General features: G+C 50.3%; 2 protein-coding genes across 4 annotated transcripts in view; one reads left to right on the forward strand and one right to left on the reverse strand.

Annotated features, from left to right (window-relative positions):
• Positions 1–18,832, forward strand: part of LOC125952409 (uncharacterized) — a 310,728-nt gene that overhangs the window by 76,775 nt on the left and 215,121 nt on the right. The window lies entirely within an intron of this gene.
• On the reverse strand, positions 38–14,027 carry LOC125952294 (cGMP-dependent protein kinase, isozyme 1). The gene is made up of 12 exons (XM_049681697.1): positions 13,696–14,027; positions 3,526–5,419; positions 3,093–3,317; positions 2,665–3,014; positions 2,309–2,589; positions 2,026–2,195; positions 1,807–1,909; positions 1,462–1,725; positions 909–1,360; positions 671–834; positions 415–600; positions 38–348 (listed from the first exon to the last, which is right to left on the reverse strand). Exons 2-12 carry the CDS (start codon positions 5,083–5,085, stop codon positions 186–188), a joined length of 3,918 nt encoding a protein of 1,305 aa, XP_049537654.1. The 5' UTR covers positions 5,086–5,419; positions 13,696–14,027; the 3' UTR covers positions 38–185.

Consider the following 18,832-nt stretch of genomic DNA (forward strand, 5'->3'; position numbering starts at 1 on the left):
TAACAATTGCCTTTGAGCAGAGTTTCCATTAGCTTCGCATGAACCGATTTAATGTAACACAACACCCAGCTTTCTGACAGCATTAACCGTTATTATTGCTAGCGTATTGCAGATTGGGATTGTATCACTATATTGCCTTGGGATAAGCTCATGAGCGGCGATCGGTGTGTGGTCCGAGGCCGATCTCAAAAGTCGGCATCCCAGCCAGACAGCTCGTCCGGTGGAATGTCTAAGTCTTTGGGGAAGATATCGAAGTTTGACATATCGAGCGGTCCGGTCAGGTTCGGTTGCAAGGGTGATTTCAGTGTCTGTGCGATCAGCCCGTCCCAGTCGAATCCCTGGAACCATCTGTGGAGAGACAAGGAACCATGATCATTAACATGTACGCTGAATTAAGCTCGTCAGGGCACTTACTTGTGCTTCTTGATGTCCTGTACTCCACCGCGCTGATAGCCAAGTCTCTCGGAGGGCACATCACGACAGAGCCGCTTGATGAGACTGATCGCCGCACGGGACATGTGCTTCGGGAAGTTGACCATGTCGATGCCCTTCAGAATGATGTTGTACGTCTTCATGGGATCTGCCGCCGTGAATGGTGGTCTGGAAGGTGCCGAGTTAACGAGTGAATTAAGAAATCTAGACTGTTGATCCACCTCACTTAATCACTTACATCCCCGTCAAAAGTTCGTGTATGAGAATTCCGAGCGCCCAGTAATCGACTGAGCGGTCGTGGCCCTTGTTGAGGATGATCTCCGGTGCAACGTACTCGGGTGTACCGCAGAACGTCCACGTCTTGCTGCTGTAACCGATGAACTTGGAAAAACCAAAGTCAACCTAAAATGGATCGATCAAACTCCGAGGTCAGTGCTGAGTCCTGCGCTACTCCAAGCAAACCTTCCCTTTCCTACCAATTTCGCGTATCCTCGAGAATCGAGCAACAGATTTTCTGGTTTCAAATCCCGATAGACGATGCCACGCGCGTGTAAGAAGTCGAAGGCCTGCAGCACACAACCGACGATGAACTTGGCCGTCGAGTCCTCGAACGTGACGTGATCGCGCAGTATCGTCCACACCTCACCGCCCATGCATGCCTCCAGCAGCATGTACGCGAATTTGTTGTCCTTGTAGGTGCGGTACAGTCGGCAGATGAAGGGGCTCTGGCAGGCCAGCATTATCTTCCGCTCGCTGTACATATGCTCCTGTTGGCGCGTGTCCACGATGTGACGCTTCTTCATGCACTTCAACGCGTACACCTTCGTTTCACCGTTGCGCTCCAGCTTGACCAGCTCAACCCGTCCGAACCCACCGACACCAAGCGTACCGACCACCTCCAGGTCGGTCAGGTTCACATCCATTAGCTCTGTGGAAAGAAACACAGAGTGGAAAGAAACAGAGAGAGAGAGAAATGTGTCTTATCCTCCGTGAAGTCCAATCATAAACAACAATCTAACGTCGTCCTACCGGGTTGACAGGAACCCAGCGAAGGATGTGTGTTCTCGAGGTTCCGGAAGGCCAGCACCCGTTCCTCGTCGCCATAGTTCTTCTCCTGCAGTTCGCACAGGTCACCGATGTGCTTGGTGAAGGATTCGCGATCCAGCGTCAGACACTCGACACCCGGTGACATCGCGATAATGTTGGCCGTCCGCTTGTCCTCCCTAATGAGCGCCTGTTCGCCGAAGTACTCACCCCGGACCAAGATTCGGATTTCCTCATCCACTGTGCGCCCTATAAAATGTGCCAAGTGCAAGTGTGAGAACCAGAGGGATTGGCGCAGCAAAGCATAATGAGCATTGTGGCCGCACATACCCGGTAACCGTTGGGTAACCTTTACCGTTCCCTGGCTAATGAGAAAGAAGGTGTCACCGGCGGCCCCTTGACGGATGATGTATGCTCCGGCGGGATAGAACTCCTGCAATATGCAATGTCGGCTCGATTACCACGAACGGAACGTGCCCTGGATCGACCTTCTCGGCGAGAGGGCCGTGTCTGTTTTCCCTTTTTTTTAATTGGCCTCCCATAACGTACCACTTCCAGGACGTCCGCAATCTTTGTCAGCACATCATTGCTGAGGTGCTTCAACAGTGGCACCGACTTGAGGAAGTTGACATTCTCCTCAATCCGCTGCATGCCCGTTCGCATCATTATCTGCTGGAACACTCGTCTATCCAACACCCATACGCGTGAGTCGCACAGCACTACGTCACAAGGCAAGAGATAGCGAGAAATAGAGAGAGATATGTAATGATATTGGATTAGATTGGAATGTTCGAAACATTCTGGAAGCAACCACCACCACCACCGCCGGTACCTCGTATCGATGCCGTTCTCGTGCAGTTGTACAGTATTGCCAACTCGCCAAACGCTCGCCCAGGACCCATCGAACCGAGCACCTTGCCATCCTTGATCACCTCGAACTCTCCCGCGGCCGAGATGTAAAGGTGCGACCCGGCCTCACCCTCGTGGATGACGTACTCGCCCTTACGGAACTCCCGGCTGTACATCGAATCGACGATCTCCCGTATCTGGAGCGAGTCGATATTTTTGAAGAAATCGTTCTCCATGATGGCGTCCTTGATCAGCTGCTTCGCGCTGCGCGAATAATGACGACAAAAGACGCAGATAGATAAGAGATGACACCGGCCACTGGTCGCGCAACTTACTTACCTGAAATCTTTCTTATACTTCGGCACCTTAATGTCGCTCGACTGGCTTCCCATCAGATCACAGCTCTCGCCCGATACACCCTGCTTCTTCATCGCCTGCAGCGTAATACCCTTGACGGATTTCATCTGGTGCAACTTGAAGCTGTTACCGGAAGTACCAAACAGTTCCGACAGGGGCTGACCGGCCATCGCGTAGTTCGCCTGTATGCTGGACAGTAGCTCCCGTTCACCGACATGGCCCTTTCCACCCGTCGGTGACTGGACAGAGCTAGCTGTCTTGTGTACCGGAGTCGACACCGCCATTCCTCCCGGTTGCTCCAAGCTGCTGACCGCCTTCTGCTGCAATACACTCTGCAGGTTGGATGATCCGAAACGCCGGAGTTAATGGAAGATTGCAATCTAAGGCAGGTGTTCGTTCGGTGGACTTACCTTCAGCTTATCGATCTCTCGCCTCAGCTTGTCGATCTCCTCATCGCGCGCCCTCAGCAATCGCCTCAACCCATTGAGCTCCTCCTCGAGCGCGTTCTGGTCTGCTGCGCCGCTGATCGTCATCGAGCTGCCATACGACTGTAGACTGTCGCACTGACCGGATAGCGACTTGCGTCGATCGTCCGTCAGCACCTTGCCCCACAGTTTCACCGAGTTCTTTCGTATCTAGCGCACACCATTAGTGTGTGTGCGAAAGAGGGAGAGAAAGACACAATAGGAAGGGTAAAGACCAATGGTGACAGATACACACACATACAGACGAGAAAGAGGTTGAGTTGAGCATATTAAAGATGGCCACTTAGCACCTTTTAGCGACAGTGAAGGAAACAGCAAACGGGGTGATGGCCAGGGTGGCAAGAGGGCTTCCACTTACCCGCTCCTTGATCGGTGTGTCGATGTTCGGGACAATCTTGGAGGTTTTGCGCAGCAGCAGCGACGACCCATTGCCCATCGGACCGAGTATGCCGGACTGGATGAGGTACTCCTTGGCCGAGGCGCAATCGAACTTGGAGGGAATGACCGGACTAAGCAGTAACGTCGGTGGATCCGGTGGACTATAAGGACCGTTGTTACCACCACCACCACCACTCGTCCGCTGCTGGTGCGCCGCACGGCCACTGTCGAGTGAGACGCTTAACTTACTAGCAATGCAACTCTCACCACCAACACTACCTTCATCAACACCACTACTGGCACCGCTGCAACTGTGGCTAATGTCCGCACGGCTACGTCCGCCGTCGTCGTCGTCGTCGTAGTATTGCTCTTTGCCCTTTCGGACCGGGATCGCACAAGCACTGCTCGCTACCCTCCCCGCTGCGTTGCTCTCCAACTCAATTAGCACTCCGCCGCCGTTGTCGTCGTCGCGGACGTCTGGTCCGCGGATCCGCTCTAGTGGTACCGCCAAGTCATCGAGCAGTCTGTCTGTCTGTGATTCCGCTGTGATGATCGCTTCCTCCCCCTCTAGGTAGCTGCTATCCTCCGATATGCTATCCTCACGCACCCTATCACAAACCTCGTCAATGCTCGAGTTGATCGAGATGCCGTTCGAGAGGGTTGACCGTTGTTGTTGCTGTCGTTGGGAGGGTGGCGAGTGTTGTCCGAGCCTCGGATAGCTGTGGCTACAATGGCGCTGCTTAAACACGACCAGTGACCGGGCCGAACCGGAAGTTGGTGCCGTTGGTTCGAGTTTCTGGAGCACAAACTCCGGATGGAAAGCGTTCGGTGCCGCGACACCGATCGTTGGCGTCGAGTAGCGCTTGCTGGCGGGGTCAGTGTGCCGTACGGTGGCCGCATGCAACACCGCGTACTCTCCGGTGGCCGTTTGTGCCGTCGGTATGAACGGTGTCCGTCCGGTCAGGGCTTTCACAAAGGCAATGGCAGCTCCGGATGACTTGTCGCCACCACCACCACCACCATACAACGTGGTCGGACTGTCCGGATGGACGAACGGTACCGACGGTCGAATCCGCCGGATGTCCTTGTCCGACAGTGAGATGGGTCGGGCCGTGGACCGCACCGGCTGTTGCTCCTGTACCCGATAGACGGGATCCGCTGGTTTGGTTCGCGGTTGCTCTACTCCAATTCCGCTGACGTCACAGGCACACTGTACGTAAAGGCTGCCGCAGGTGTTGGACTTCCGAAACCACGACGCACCAGCGCCAACTCCAGCCGTAGATTGACGGTGCGACGTCGGTGAGCACGGCGATTGAACTGATTTGTCGCTCGTCGCCGTTGCCACGAGCCTCTGTGGTGCTACGTCCAAGGGGGAGACCCCCTCGGTGGTACCAGCGCCACCAGTGCCACCATTGCCATCGTCCGCTGGTGTTGGTGCGGTGCTGGCTAGCGGACCATGGCCGGCGGTGGGGGCCATCGAGTGGCCCACAAGCGCCCGATTATCACCTAGCTGAATATTTTCCCTCTTAATCGTCTCCATTCCTCCACCGCCGCTGCCGCTGCCGCCGCCAGCGTCACCTCACTGGCGATGGCCGGCTGATTAGTGACCGTCACCACCACCACCACCACCGGCGTCGTCCGTGTCGTCGTCGACCACGTTTGGCGTTCTACTTTAACCGAACGACCTTGCCTTCCTCGGTGACCACCACAAGCACCACCCTTCTGCTGCTTTCCGTTGCTAGTAACCTGGGCTCCCCTACAGCCCAGAGCCAGGCCAGGGTTAATGGGTCAACAGTCGGTCCAGTGTGTGAGTGACGCAGCAACGTGAGTAGTAGCAGCACTCTATCCAGTGGGTTAAGACGCGGATAAAAGTCCTAGAAAAAGGATTCCAGCCACACCAAAGAAAGAAAGAGTGAGAGAGAGAGAGAGAGAGAGAGAGAGAGAGAGAAAGAGCGATGAAGTGCGTGTCGATGAATGATTTCACTTTCACAGCGCGATCGCGTGTCACGCGTGCAGTCAGACAGGGTGAAGAGCGATGGAAGGGAGTGGGGCGGTATTACGTCGCTTACAAGCAACCCCACGAGTGGACATGAGCTGTCATTGTTTGCATCTCTTGGTTGCGGCGGCACTTCCGCCAGAAATCGAACCAGTTAATGTTGTTCCGATGTAGCTGTTGTTTGTTGTTCTGCCTGTTTGTCTTGTTTGTCCGCTTGTCCGGCCACCAGGTCACCCCCAAACACCTCTATTCAACCCCCCGCCCGTTGTTTACTGTGGCCGGCTGCAACGAAAACGACGTGTTTTCCATGATGTCATGCTCTTGCCGGGCGTTAGATATCGTTTAATGCACACGCTAACTAGAGATGCTAAGGACTGAGTCCGGGAGTTCGATAACCATCGACCACTGCGGCGATCGCGGATGATTTAAATGTAAAGCAACACCGAAAGAGAGAAAGACAGCGACTCCCGCTGGCTTCGAGCTTCCTGTTTCAATTGATACGCAAACGAGGCCACTTCCTGTCTCAAACTTCAGTTTAATGTGAGTTTCCTGACTAACTAGAATGCAGAACAGCATCTCCTAAGGCAATCTCGCACCATTTTGTCCCCTTTTTCAGCGGTGTTAAAGGTCATAGCACGCTTCGTATCTCTACCTAACTCCATTACCAATGCTAAGCAGCCAACATACACCGATGAGACGATGCAACGCGACGCTTATCTGCTGCTGCTGCTGCTACTCCGTTGTTAAGCAAAGATAGATAAAGCACACGGCCTAACGTGTACTCATACACTCGCACATTCTCGCGGGAGGAGGGAGGAAACGAAGCCACGGAATCATCTTCTTGGATCTACTCGACCCGGGGCCATTGTGGTGCAAACGAACTATTTATTAGAGCCGGAGTGTGAACGAATCCGCGGCGGTGTTTACTGTGCTCGCTGGTCCGTGGTGTATCGCACCACCGTGCCACTAAAGCACGACATGAGGTGTTCGGAGTTAGTTGGAGATACCGGAGGGTGTTGTTGTTGTCTGATGATTCCACTACGTTGCCGCAGAAGATGGATTAGAGCCATCGGCCGTTCGGCCATCGTTCTAATCATCCAAACTGGCCCTTAATCAAGCATAAAATTTGAATGTTGCTCCCCGATTGAAACATAGCTGCCGCCAAACGCGTCTGATACTATGTTAGAGTGTTAAATGTCCTTTCGATTAAGAGGCGTTGTTGGCCACTCTTGACCAGATTCGATCCGGTGGCCGGTCGGTGTTGGCCGGTTCGAGCGAAGATTCGATCGTTAGCGATCGGCTAATAATAGGCGGCTGCGAACATGTTGTTTGTGTTGCGCATCAAAGAAAATCACCCCTACAACCACACACTGTGCCACGCATGATGAACAGGGGACAAACATCAAAGGGAATCACATGCAATCATCGATTATTCATTTCCAAAAAGGCTCTTTTTTTTTGTTACCAAGCTAGTAGAACCTGGAGCGAAACCGCGGTTCGGAACAACTCAATAATCGATGCACCTTTGATGGGGCCACAACACTGATAGTTCGTCGCTTCGGAGCACTCTCCACCTCCTCCTTCCACCTGGATGGAATGGAATGTCGAGATGGGGTGCCACCGAAAGGACGAACCTCATCGAGCATTAAGTATTCCAGCGACCTCGCGATGATTACCAGCGAACAGTAGCAGTGTCGCTCGGGTTTGACCGACATTTCGATGGTTTTCGTGCGCCACTGCAATCACCAAACCAATGGCGTGTGTGTGTGTGTGTGTGAACGGGTTTTGACATGACCACACATCCCTATCGACTTACAGCCACGACATGTTCACGGAGCATCGGTATCTGTCACCTGGTCACCGTGATTTTACCTCACACACTACTTAATGGTGCTTGATGTGGTGGCTCCGAGATTGCGTTGTACACGTTTGGGGGTTCTTTGCTTCTTCTCCATCGTCACCTTCACCCTAGGAGGGGACGAGACCCCCCTCTCCGGCCTCTAATGCCATCGCTTAATGAAAATGAGCTCGCGAGCGCACGGAAGGTCAGGAACTCACACGAGTCATCGGCGAACCGTTTGCTTTGCTGGCGTGGCTGCTAAAAATAGTCACGAAACAATTGGTGATTCCCTCACTCGCTCCCATCCCAGACCCCTTTGCGCCCCTTCCCTTTCACGGACCTTTCATGCTCCACGTTACAAGAAAATCCATGTCATCCGCTTGTCCTTTCCAATGTTTCCATTTCCTTTTGTTCCGCTTCCTGTGTGTGTGAGCACTCTCGCTCTCTCTCTCTCTCTCTCTTTCAGCTCTGTCTTGGTGGGTCTCATAAAACGGAAGTTAATGTGGCCGAGGTCCAGGCCCAGTTGTGGGCCCCGAATTCAGCACGCCATGCTCACCATGGGGTGGCTCACCCCGGAAACATGAAACAACCTCCGAGGCCCTTACGAAGTGGCCCAGTTTGTTTTGCCTAGCCAACAAATACACAGAAAGGAAGAGAGAGAGAAAAAGAATGCTTAGGTTCATTTTGCTGGACCTTCCTCCGTCTTACTTGGCCACTGAATGTCAACGAAAGCGGCAAGGACTCCAGCACACGGAACCGTCGTCGACCCGGTGGTGCCCCAGAATGCATTCCCAGGGCCATGCGAGGGTCATATAGTGGTGGTCACTAATGCGCTGCTGTTTTTTTGCGTTTCACGAATTATGTTCCGGTCAAAGGCCGTTCATTGCCATCCAGCCAGACCTTCAAGGAAGTTCCACAGAATAGGCTGACGAGTTTTGTTTTCTATTTTCCGCTTCCTACTTTTTTATCCCATTTTTGGACATTTATTAAGGTCACTAAACGAACATCAAACAACGGTGAGGCCGCTCCAACAAACACTCGCAACCGTCACCGGCCCGCGAACGGTGATTTGTTAATTTTTGCGGTCCGGTCTGCGGTGGTCTTGGGTTTAAAAATAGATCCTCTCAAGTGGTTCCACCGGTACGAGGTACGGCGGCCGGAACCAAATGTGGGGTAGTGCTGAGCCGATGCCGGGTGGCCATAACAGTCTCGAATGTGTCCATGAACCCAACATTGTAGCTCCACTCTTCCGCTCGCTCGCTCTCTCTCTTTCGCTCTCTTTTTTTGTCCCTTTGTCTCTCTTGTTCACTCTTTGTCAAGACAATAATCGTTAGCTCGATAAGCCGGTTGGCGGCACGCAGAGAACACAAGACCAACTTTCCGCTGTATTTGCCCTCAATAAATCGCAAATCCCGACCACATGCCGGTGCCGGTGAAAACAGAGGGGAACGGGGTGGTAAAAGGGGAGAGTGCGAGAGAGACACGATTAACCACCGCGATCGTCGGTCGGCACGTGACGACGTTTGTTCCGCGATAAACCGCAAGAACCCAAACTCGAGTCGAAAAAAAAGAACGCGAATTTCTTATCGATATCGGGTTGCAGGCGGATTCCGACCCCGTTAACCAGTAATGTCCGGTCCGGTTGGTGGTTGCACTTGTTGCAACCGGCACAAGGCACCCGATACGAGCTTCCGGACGCGCTTACTAACCTTCTCATGATGCTCGTGTTGATGTCACTTCCTCTTCAAACATCAAACAGAGACTCACAACAGCAGATGATGATGATGATGATGATCGATGGGATGTCGGATGTGTCTTCCGGAATCCGGCCAAAAACTGTCTGTCTGCCGATGGCCTAATCATCCTAAAGGCACTCGCTACCCCCAAGCAGAGCCCGCAAACAGCAACTTATCGAGCTGCTGGTAATTGGTCGATTATTTACCCGCTGCCACCGTCACCGCCACCATCATCATTAATGCACCCCGAAAGCGGCGACCGGCTTTCCGATAAAACGTCAAATGGGGCTGCACACATGGCTGCAGAAATGGAGCCTTAAAAGCAATATGGCTCGATGGCCCCGCGAACGTTTTATGATGCCGCCCTCGCCGACATCTGCTCGATGATGCGTCCGTCGTCGGATCGCGAGCGGAGTGTCAACGGACCGAGCCATGGTCGATATGGCTGGCTGGCTGGCAGGCCCTTCCCTTCGACCTTCGGAACCATCGGAACCCACCCTTGTTAGCCTTTATTCAAATACTGATTGATTGCCCTTAGTGCGCGGACTGCTTAAGCGTCGCAGTCGCCGCCGTCGTCGTCGTCCCGCGATGTCGCGAACAATCGAGGCAATCAGCGACAACAAACGTGTTATCGCGTGTGGCGCACGGCGCGCAGAGCGGCCAGTTCGAGGTCGGCTTTTTGGCGGTGAAGGTACAATGGATACGCCTTATCAGACGCGGGCGTGCACTGGGTGACGGTTTTGGGCACAGGAAGGGAAACACTACAAGGGAACTCCCAAATGGTTGGATTCCGCCGGTTGATTATCCGGCGGAATCGGCCGGGTTATCAGTCGATCAACCGAGGAGGTAACAGCGGGCACTAGCCGTGGATGGGGCGTTGTAATGCACAGCTGCTGCTGCTGCTGCTACTTCTGAGCCACCAGACGCCATCGAACCACCGTGACCTGACTCAGAACTGTCTGGCACGCTGGCCGGCTTCATGATTCAATCGGTCAGCACAAAGCGAAACGGCGCCGGATTTCGGTGCAGCTTTCGGAGTCTTATTTTATCTTTGTTTACACAACAAGAATGTGTGTGTACATGTATGAAGCTGCGACCAGGTGTGCTTCGCTACCGATCGAGGCTTGTTGAACCAGTTGTACCCTGTCAGACTCAACTTCAGAGCGGGATAAGTCCTTGAAGGCGCACCATTCGCCTGGACCACTCGGTACCGCGAATTGTGCTCCAGTCTAAACATGGCGTTCGGCGATGTTTTTCATTTTTGATATCAAATCCTCCTTTTGTGCTGCGTTTTGCGCTCGCATTTGCGATGGCGTTTATGGTGTGTGTGTGTGTGTGCGCCGTCGACATGGTAAAGGTCATCGGCGATGGTAAATGGTGATCACGATTGGAGGGATGGTCCGTACACCACATTACGGCTGCGCTAGCTGCGATTGCGTGGCTAATTGCTCGCACCGTTGTACACTTGAACAGAGGAACACGCGACCTGCTGCGCGGTCACAGATAAGCGAGATAAACATTGAAACCAAGCATCACCTCATCTGTTGTGGAATGGGGAAAAAAAGAGGAGCAGCAAGGGTTTGAATATGAACGCACTGAACTAGTACCAGGCATAAGCAGTTAAAAGGCTGGCAATGAGTACTAAAGCTCTTATATTAATTTGCGACAAACCAGCAAGAGTTAATTAATGTCTCTAATGTACATCAAAATATACTGATGCAAGAGAGTTTTTATACAAAATATTTTACAATTATTCACTTGAATTAACATTTATTCACTTGACCAATTAAACCGATCGATCAAATCGAGTTCCCCAAGCGAAACTTTGTTTACACAATTGGAGTGGCTTCGCGAAGCACATCTTTTTCCTCGGATCGGATCTTCCTCCGATTTCTTGGAACAACAATCAACCAAATGAACTCCAAATAATAATGGTCCGAACCGTTGGTCTGGATTGCAAAAATAAACAATAGAGCAGCTCCGAACGGAATGCCGGATCGAAAAACAGAAACCAGCGTGCCAGACGGCATGTCCGTCCGGTCACTCCTGCAGCACCAGCTCACGCGCACCATCGATCATCAACCATCGGATCGGAGCGCCATGCCCGCCGGAATTAAAATTAAAATCCGATCGCGATCTTCACGTGAGATTGAGTAGAAAGGGAAGACGTGGGTGGGATTACGCTACACTCCGGATCCAGGATCGACGGTGATGCATGTTTATTATGTTTTCTCGTTCGCCGATCGCAGAAAGAGGGTGCGCCGTCGTCGACGGAAATTGAGACATACACCTTCCGCCGCCCCCCGGGGATGTGATGCGAGCATTTCAAAATCTCAATCCCGATCCGAATTTACGGAGCGCTAATTAATTGATCTAAATTTAGTCAAAGCACTTGGGTGTGTGGGTTGATCTCTACAACATCGCGATCATCATCGTTCGCTCCCCATGGAAGCCAATGGCCACCGGACGCTTTGTTGGTACTTCTGTTAATGGGAAGCTATAAATAAAATTCCCACACCAACTACTCCACCCCTCCACCATGTTTCATGTTCACACGCGTGCTCCGGTTGCCGGTTGGTGGTTCGTTCACTCAGGCAGCATCAAAGTCGCGGTGGAGTCAGTAGCTGATCATAAAAGTGAAATTAATGCGATCCGAGCGCTATTGCATCACCACGTTTCGGATCATACACGATTACCATTCCAGTTCATCGCTGGTAAAGAGCACCGGAAATGGTCACCAACACACTCGAGGGAAAGAAAAAGTGAACGAAATGTGCCACTCGTGTGTCTGGTGTCTTCATTCAACGACGACGACGACGAGGACAGATCTTCGTTCGGTTGAGCAACGGTCAACCGTTTCCGTTGTTGATTCAATCAACGCAACGAATTGTGCCCGTTTGGTTTGGTGTCGCACTTGCCGCATTACAAAAGACCACTGAGCGTCCAGCAATCATGTACGAAGAACACGCTGCTCACTTCCACATGCCTGGAACGGCCAATGACGGCGTGAAGATGACGTGAGGTGTTAATGAAATAAACGCCCCCGAAAAAAAGGCCTCTTCTAAATTGCAGATAGCAGCACGATGGGTTCAGTGATAAGAGACAATCTTTGGGGTGTCGATGCAATTGACAGCCGTGTTGAGCCGATTTCTCGGGTCCACGGGCCCTTGTCTTATCTTAACCACGGCGCTGTGACGCTTCTTTCTCTCACGCGGGCACTCTGAAAGCACCTTGAGACGATTGGAGTTTACTTTTTGTTTTTTTCGACGCTTTAGCTAAAATGCGCGAATGTCGCGGAATCTGTGATCCGTTCGCGTAAAGCATTTTCGACACACCTTTCTAAATGTTGCGTTAGTCAATTTGGCAATTAAATGCTGAATTTCGTCCATCAGATTGACATTCCAAATGTTGTTTGTTGTAGTATAATAGCTTTTGTTGAAATGGAAGGATCCTCTTAAAGTGTTGATAAACCTAATATGTGCCGCACAATTTTCGGGATAAAAATGTTATTAAATTCCTTTGTTTCGATAGCCGCTAATTAATTGCTGCAAGCACCGATGCCATCGAACCGATTACACACAATGCTTTATGAGTCACCTCCCCCCACCGGAAACGCTTGTCACAGTTCGTCCTGTGATGGAGGCGCCTGGTGTTTTACTTTTTTCTTTGCAGGACGCGCCACAACTGGTCCAAATAATCGAAAACAAAACGAGACAAGTCCTGCAATGCACTACCACCGCCTTTCCCCTCCCAGAACGCACAATAAATCACTCGCCGCGATACGCATCCGGTCGTCCGTGGACGCACATAATCATTAATCGCTTTTTAATGATTCCCATTCCTAGCGTGGCCATCTTGATAAAGCATCTCCCTGTCCCAAAAAGCGTGCAGCACCGTCTAGAACCATTCGCGTTAATGGTGGTCTGCCTGGTGGCATTTAAAGCCACATAGTCCAACCTTAAGACTCCAACTTCCTCTACCAAAGAGCAGCCGACTAAGGCTAAGAAGTCTTTGAATTCTGCTCTCCGCTTCATAAACTGCATTCCCATGTTGGTCGCTGTTTCGTGTTGCTCCATGCAACACATGTGCTGCACCGTCAGCTGTCATTTCGGCCACAGTAACGGACTCTCGTGACGGTTTCCAGCTTCAGGCTATCTTCGCCCTGGCTGCGCGCATCATTGCAGTTTCCGCTAGACCAAAACCATCCAACCAGTTCACTGCATCCATGCACGCCACATTAAAGCATCATAAATTAGAAACACATAAACGAGAAGGACCCTCGTTGCGTGCTTTGCTTGCGGTGCGGAGAACAGGACATTCGAGCATTCCGTGCACCGTACGCTTTTGTGGCGGGATTCGCTCCCGATAATTGGTCACTTGTTGCTCATTAACATGGTTCACATAATCGCCTCATAGCTGGCAATAAATAATGGCGCCTTACACTCACTAACACGCGCACACAAACACACACACACGCGTATTCAATTCCAATCTGAATCTGGTTTTAACCAACCACAAATTTAAGATTTTTGTTTTTCTTTTGAAAAGCGAGATGAAGACACCTCGTGATCATCTTACCAAGGCTATTGGCTCACTGGATCGGCCACCAAAACGAAGCAAACACGGACCAAAATTCACACTCGCACCACGCCACCACGATCAGCAATGCTGCCTCGATGCCTCGAAACAAACTGTCACGATCAAACGGCGAAGCAAACGACAAAAACCAGCAACAAAAATCAGAATCGATGAAACCAATCTCCTACTCAAGACACTCGATGAAAACGCAACACAAAACCGATACTTGTGCACGTGCAGCGCTAAACGAACGAATAGAGTCGATCTGCGTACCAAACAAACGCAACGAAAGAACAAAAACTAAACTGAAGCGAAATCGCGTATCACGCGGATGGCCACGACAGATCGAATCGAGCCAAAGACCAGCCCGGGGATAGCCGACGCCACTGGACGATCCGTTACGCTCGGCTGCTTCTTTCGGACTGGGCCGAACCGGGCGGTGGCGCGCGCGATAAGTCGAGCATAGGCATGATGATGATTGCGATGGTCCACGACCACAGTCGCAAAAAATGGAAGCAACGAAGGGAGTGTGAGGGGGGGAGGGAGGTGCAACCATGCGACATGTACCTGCGTTGCGTGCGTTGCTGGTGCTACCGGTACGACACCCCAGGACGCGCGCGCGCGCGTGTGTATGTGTTAGAACCGGCGTATCGCGCGCGCGAATGCGAAAAAAAAGCCGATGCATTCTGGCTTTACGCGTGCTCCGTCTCGGAGGAGACTTTTCTTCCTCTTCAACCCTTTTTTCTGGTTACTCATTACACCCTTCCCACCCCTCGGAATGCTCTTTTTCTTTGCTCTTCGCCGGCAGCAAATTGGTGTCACCAATTCTCGGGTTCGCTCGGTTTGCTCAGTCGTCGGCCACGCTCATAACATACTCTATGGGTAGAGCGGGGAGCGTGAGAGCGACGCAAGTCGAGCACGTGTTTTTCGCGTGTTCCCCAGTGTGGTGGCCCCGGGGGGAGGAGTAAGGGTGACAGCGGACAGGGGCAGGCACCGACACGCACCGACAGCCGGCGAGCGTAGTGATGGATTTCGCCGCGCGAAGTAACGCAATGACTTGTGTTTATACATATGTTGCTGCTTTGTAGTGTTGGGGGCCGCGATTTGTGCGGTGCACCGGACGATAAGTTTCTGGAACAAAGCATTATTTCATTAGTGCGAAATGGTTTTCTCGTTAAAAATATTATTGAAATTGATCGGGGAATTGAGGCCTAAAAGGAGACTAGTTTTGCGTTAAAGTATGACACCAACACCGTTTGCCGTCAGTACGTGGCGCAAACATTGTTTTACTTTCCCATCAACCGGGAGCTGGGCAAATATTTGAGAGAACCGGGTGAGAACTAGCAACCAAAACATTGGAATGGCCGCAAACGTCGCCATCGGCGTACAGTGACGAAGAAAAAAGAAAACCAAAATCGGAACGCGGACAGTGCGTGGAACCGGCGACCAAAGAGACACCGGTCGGTACCGGTCCGGACGACGAAAAAGTCAAAACGCAAAACGTGAACTGCACGAACCGGGAATCAAGCAGCACGCCAGTCGCGACCTCGTTGATTCGTCGTAACGAGCGCGACAAATATCGCGGCAGCACAAATCACGATCAACAGACAACGACCATGCACGGCGCTGATGCGAGTGGGCGGACGGTCGTAAACGCGCGGAACTCACTCACGCACCACGCGGTTTGGCTATGCTGTGCATAAAATTTGGCCTGATTTATCGAGGACGATGAATAGTATTTTCTGCGAGGCGAGCGCTTAACGGAAACTTTTGCAAACGCACCGCGGCGACAATCGATAAGTGGATCAAACATTCGGATGTTGGGTAAATGGTTTTATTAACTCCAGTGGCTTCTGGGTTATTAGGGCTGCTCACTGTCGAATGTTTACCATCTGGGGAAAAAACTGGGTTAAATCCTTTTTGGGGGTCCTGGAATTGGAAGCAAGAATTAACAAGATGCAGTGGAACAGATATGAACTGTTCTTCCTTACACGCGCTTTATAGCAAATCTTTGGCACGATACTAATTCAATCACTTATGCAATTACGTTAAATTATTTAGCAAATTAGTTTTCCAACATTGGTGAGGTATTAAGACATCTATTGTGTTCATTGGATGGTGATAAGATGGTCAAGGAAGTAGTTCAACTTCGTAATGCATTATAAGTCTCTGGAGTAACTCACAACTCAAAGATTTTGTGCATTGCCAAAGTATAACAACCCATTTCTGGGAGTAGTAATCGAGAACCTTGGTTTTTTATGCGTGCTGTCAAAGTGCAATATCCTGGTAAAGTATTATTAGCTGAGGACACACTCCTCGAGCCGTTAAATGTTGTTAATAAATGCTCAGTAAGTATTGGGAGAAACCGAAATTACCAGCGTAATTACCTTTGACATTTTGACATCACATGATTAGATCCAGCCGTAGCAATACTTCATCGAGAAAAAAAAACGAACACCCAATCCACGCAGTTGATTCATTAATTTTTTGTCAATTTTTTAATTTATTATCAGAAACGTATTTTCAGAGTTCATCCATTTCCTCCTCCTTTCCCACTGATTTGGCTATCCCCATCACCTACGTGTATCGTTCGTTTTGTCGTATTCGTCGTCTGCTAGAGTTGCATGTATTTTTGCAGGATTTTCCCTTCCCTTTCAACCACATTCATGCCCTGCCCACTATCCCTCGCTCAACTGCGCCCTTAGTGTTGCGCTCATAGCATGCGCTTCCGCTTCGCTTTGCGTTCTCATTTCCTCTTGAGTGATGTGATTACAAAATGGCCTCCAAAATGCGTCCCTTCATACTAGAATTCCGTGGGTGTAGCGGCGAGTTTCTTGTTTTTTTGTTTTGTTTTGCTTTGCATTGTGGTGACTGACTGGTGGTGTGAAGTAGTGGTACGTGTACTGCCATTTAACGTGTTCGACTCGGACTCGGGCTGTGTTCATTAACCTGTTGCTGCTAGAGCTTCTACCGCACGCACACCACGGGTTTAGGAAGAAGGGGCTAGAGTGTACGTGTGTAAGAGTGATTGCGTGAGATTCCTAACGATTTGGCTAGTTCAATTGAATTCGAGTTATTAATCTCATACATTCGTCTTCCTTGTTGCGTGCAACGTGTGTCTCTCCACTTCCACTTATGCTCCTCAATGCTCAACCACTGTACAGATTCCCATTGGTCAGTTTGCAGCATTTATTCCGACAACTTCATTGTTCCTACATATTTGCTTATCTAATGCTCATACGCATAGAGTACTAATAATGCTTTAGCACAGCAACGAAAACACAGAGAAGAAAAGAAAGGTGTTTTCAAAACATAGAGTCACATAACACGGAGCGATCATATCATATCGAACAAAAAACCGAATTTCAATCATGGTCGTTTGATCATACAAGGCCCAAAAACACAATTTGTCACCAAAAAAAAAGGCGCTTGGTTGAAGGGAACCGAAATTCGATTCCAACATTCAACTGCATCACGATCCACGGACCACGATTACCTGCCTGCCTGCCTGCCCCTCCTTGTTCGACCAAAGTGCGTATATGCACGACTTTGCGTCTATTAACTTCGCTAAACTTGTCACTGTGGTTGTAAACGATGCTACGATTCAAACGGGTTACGTTATTCGGGTTATCGAATATTTTTCACAGTTGTAAGTCGTGTCGAAATCACTTTTGTCGGGTTTGTCTCTGCAGATGCTCTTTTTTTTGCTTTGTATTATTTCATAATTCTGTTCTGGCATTCGGCCATTTTATTAGATAGTGGTATTTGGTTGCTTTTTCTTATTTTCCTTCGTTTTTTTTACCAGCTGGTTGGCTTCTTCCTTTTAATTCGTTCGGTTTTACCTTTTGCACGTTTGCGTTATGTGTGTTTATTTTATTGACGGTGAGAGCAGGAAAAGAATCTATTCGTTAACCCCCGCCCCGGCAGGGGAGTGGTCAGTGGGTAATAATATAACTGTTGTATGCTACTGCTGCAACTGCTGCAGTTGCTGTTGCTGCTGCTGCTGATATGACATATCAGTGATACTTAGGATATTCAATGCATTGGTTTCTATTTTCGCCACGGCGCACCGGCGAAGCGTACTGCTCCGTCCCGTTGCCGCTCCTGCTGTTTGGCACGTCTTTTGCTCTTCGGAATTCTGCGACCGTCCTACTGTACCGTCCTGTAACGTTTTGCTTTTATCCGTAGATCCCATTTTACTTATATCTGTCTGTCTTTGCTCGCGAACGAAACCATTTGATTTATATGTTTACTCTCACACGCGTGAGTTTTTTTTTCCTCTTTAAAGACTTTTATGCATTACAATATACTCTCTGTGATGTGATGCGCGGCACCCCTGAACCCCGTGCTTCCATTCGTGACGGGGCACGAATCGATTGACATTTGAAGGTTGAAAATGTATTTAATCTCAAACTGCCTGCGGATACCGAAGAATCAGTAGAGACGAGTGTCCACTGAGTGCCGCCTTCAATGCTTAGTAACTTGTTTTTAATGTTATTTTGTGTTTCGTTTTCCCGATCTCTCTCCCCTCTCTCCCCAACACCGTCTTTCGACCATTTCGGCTGAAAGAGAGAGAAACACAGAGAGAGAGAGGGATAGCAATAGAGCATTTCGATTTAGGTTTTACTCTATGTTCGGTTTCCTAAATATTTTTGTTTTGTTGCTTAATATTTACAAAATCACATTCCCCTGACAGACGTGCAGTAGTCGCGCCTCGTGATCGTTCCCATTACCGAAAACTCGTCGACGAGGATTTCGTCGACTCCGAAACGAATACCGCATGACTGCAGGGATGCAGTGCGTTCGAGTACACCGTTAGTAGGAGTTCTAGTTAATTCCATCTCTCTCTCTCTGCCGATCGTTACTTTGCTTGTACCCAGCAGGCAGGAGGATCTTCAGTTTCGCGTGATCTTCATCGCTCTCGCGGCTATTCGAACTTAATCGATTTCTAATGGATCACGGTGCTGGCAGTCCAATATTAAGCGTACGCACGACTGGGTTTTGGATCGAAAGGTTTTGTGGTATTAATACGACAGTACGTGGTAAGTGGTGGTTCTTCAATGTGTAAGTAGCGGAAACGCAGTTGCTTTTACCGAGAAACGTTACTTTGCCTTAGCCTTAGCCGTACGCGATAGGT

Source organism: Anopheles darlingi, chromosome 2 (assembly GCF_943734745.1).
Source record: "Anopheles darlingi chromosome 2, idAnoDarlMG_H_01, whole genome shotgun sequence".
Taxonomy (NCBI): Eukaryota; Metazoa; Arthropoda; class Insecta; order Diptera; family Culicidae; genus Anopheles; species Anopheles darlingi.

What these genes read in the sequence shown, in the direction of transcription:
- LOC125952294 (XM_049681697.1), bottom strand. Translation starts at nt 5,085, where the DNA reads ATGGAGACGATTAAGAGGGAAAATATTCAGCTAGGTGATAATCGGGCG. An exon ending in ACACACCGATCAAGGAGCGG is followed by an intron (nt 3,318 to 3,525) that starts GTAAGTGGAAGC and finishes GGTGTGCGCTAG; the next exon opens with ATACGAAAGAACTCGGTGAA. An exon ending in GAGAGATCGATAAGCTGAAG is followed by an intron (nt 3,015 to 3,092) that starts GTAAGTCCACCG and finishes TCCAACCTGCAG; the next exon opens with AGTGTATTGCAGCAGAAGGC.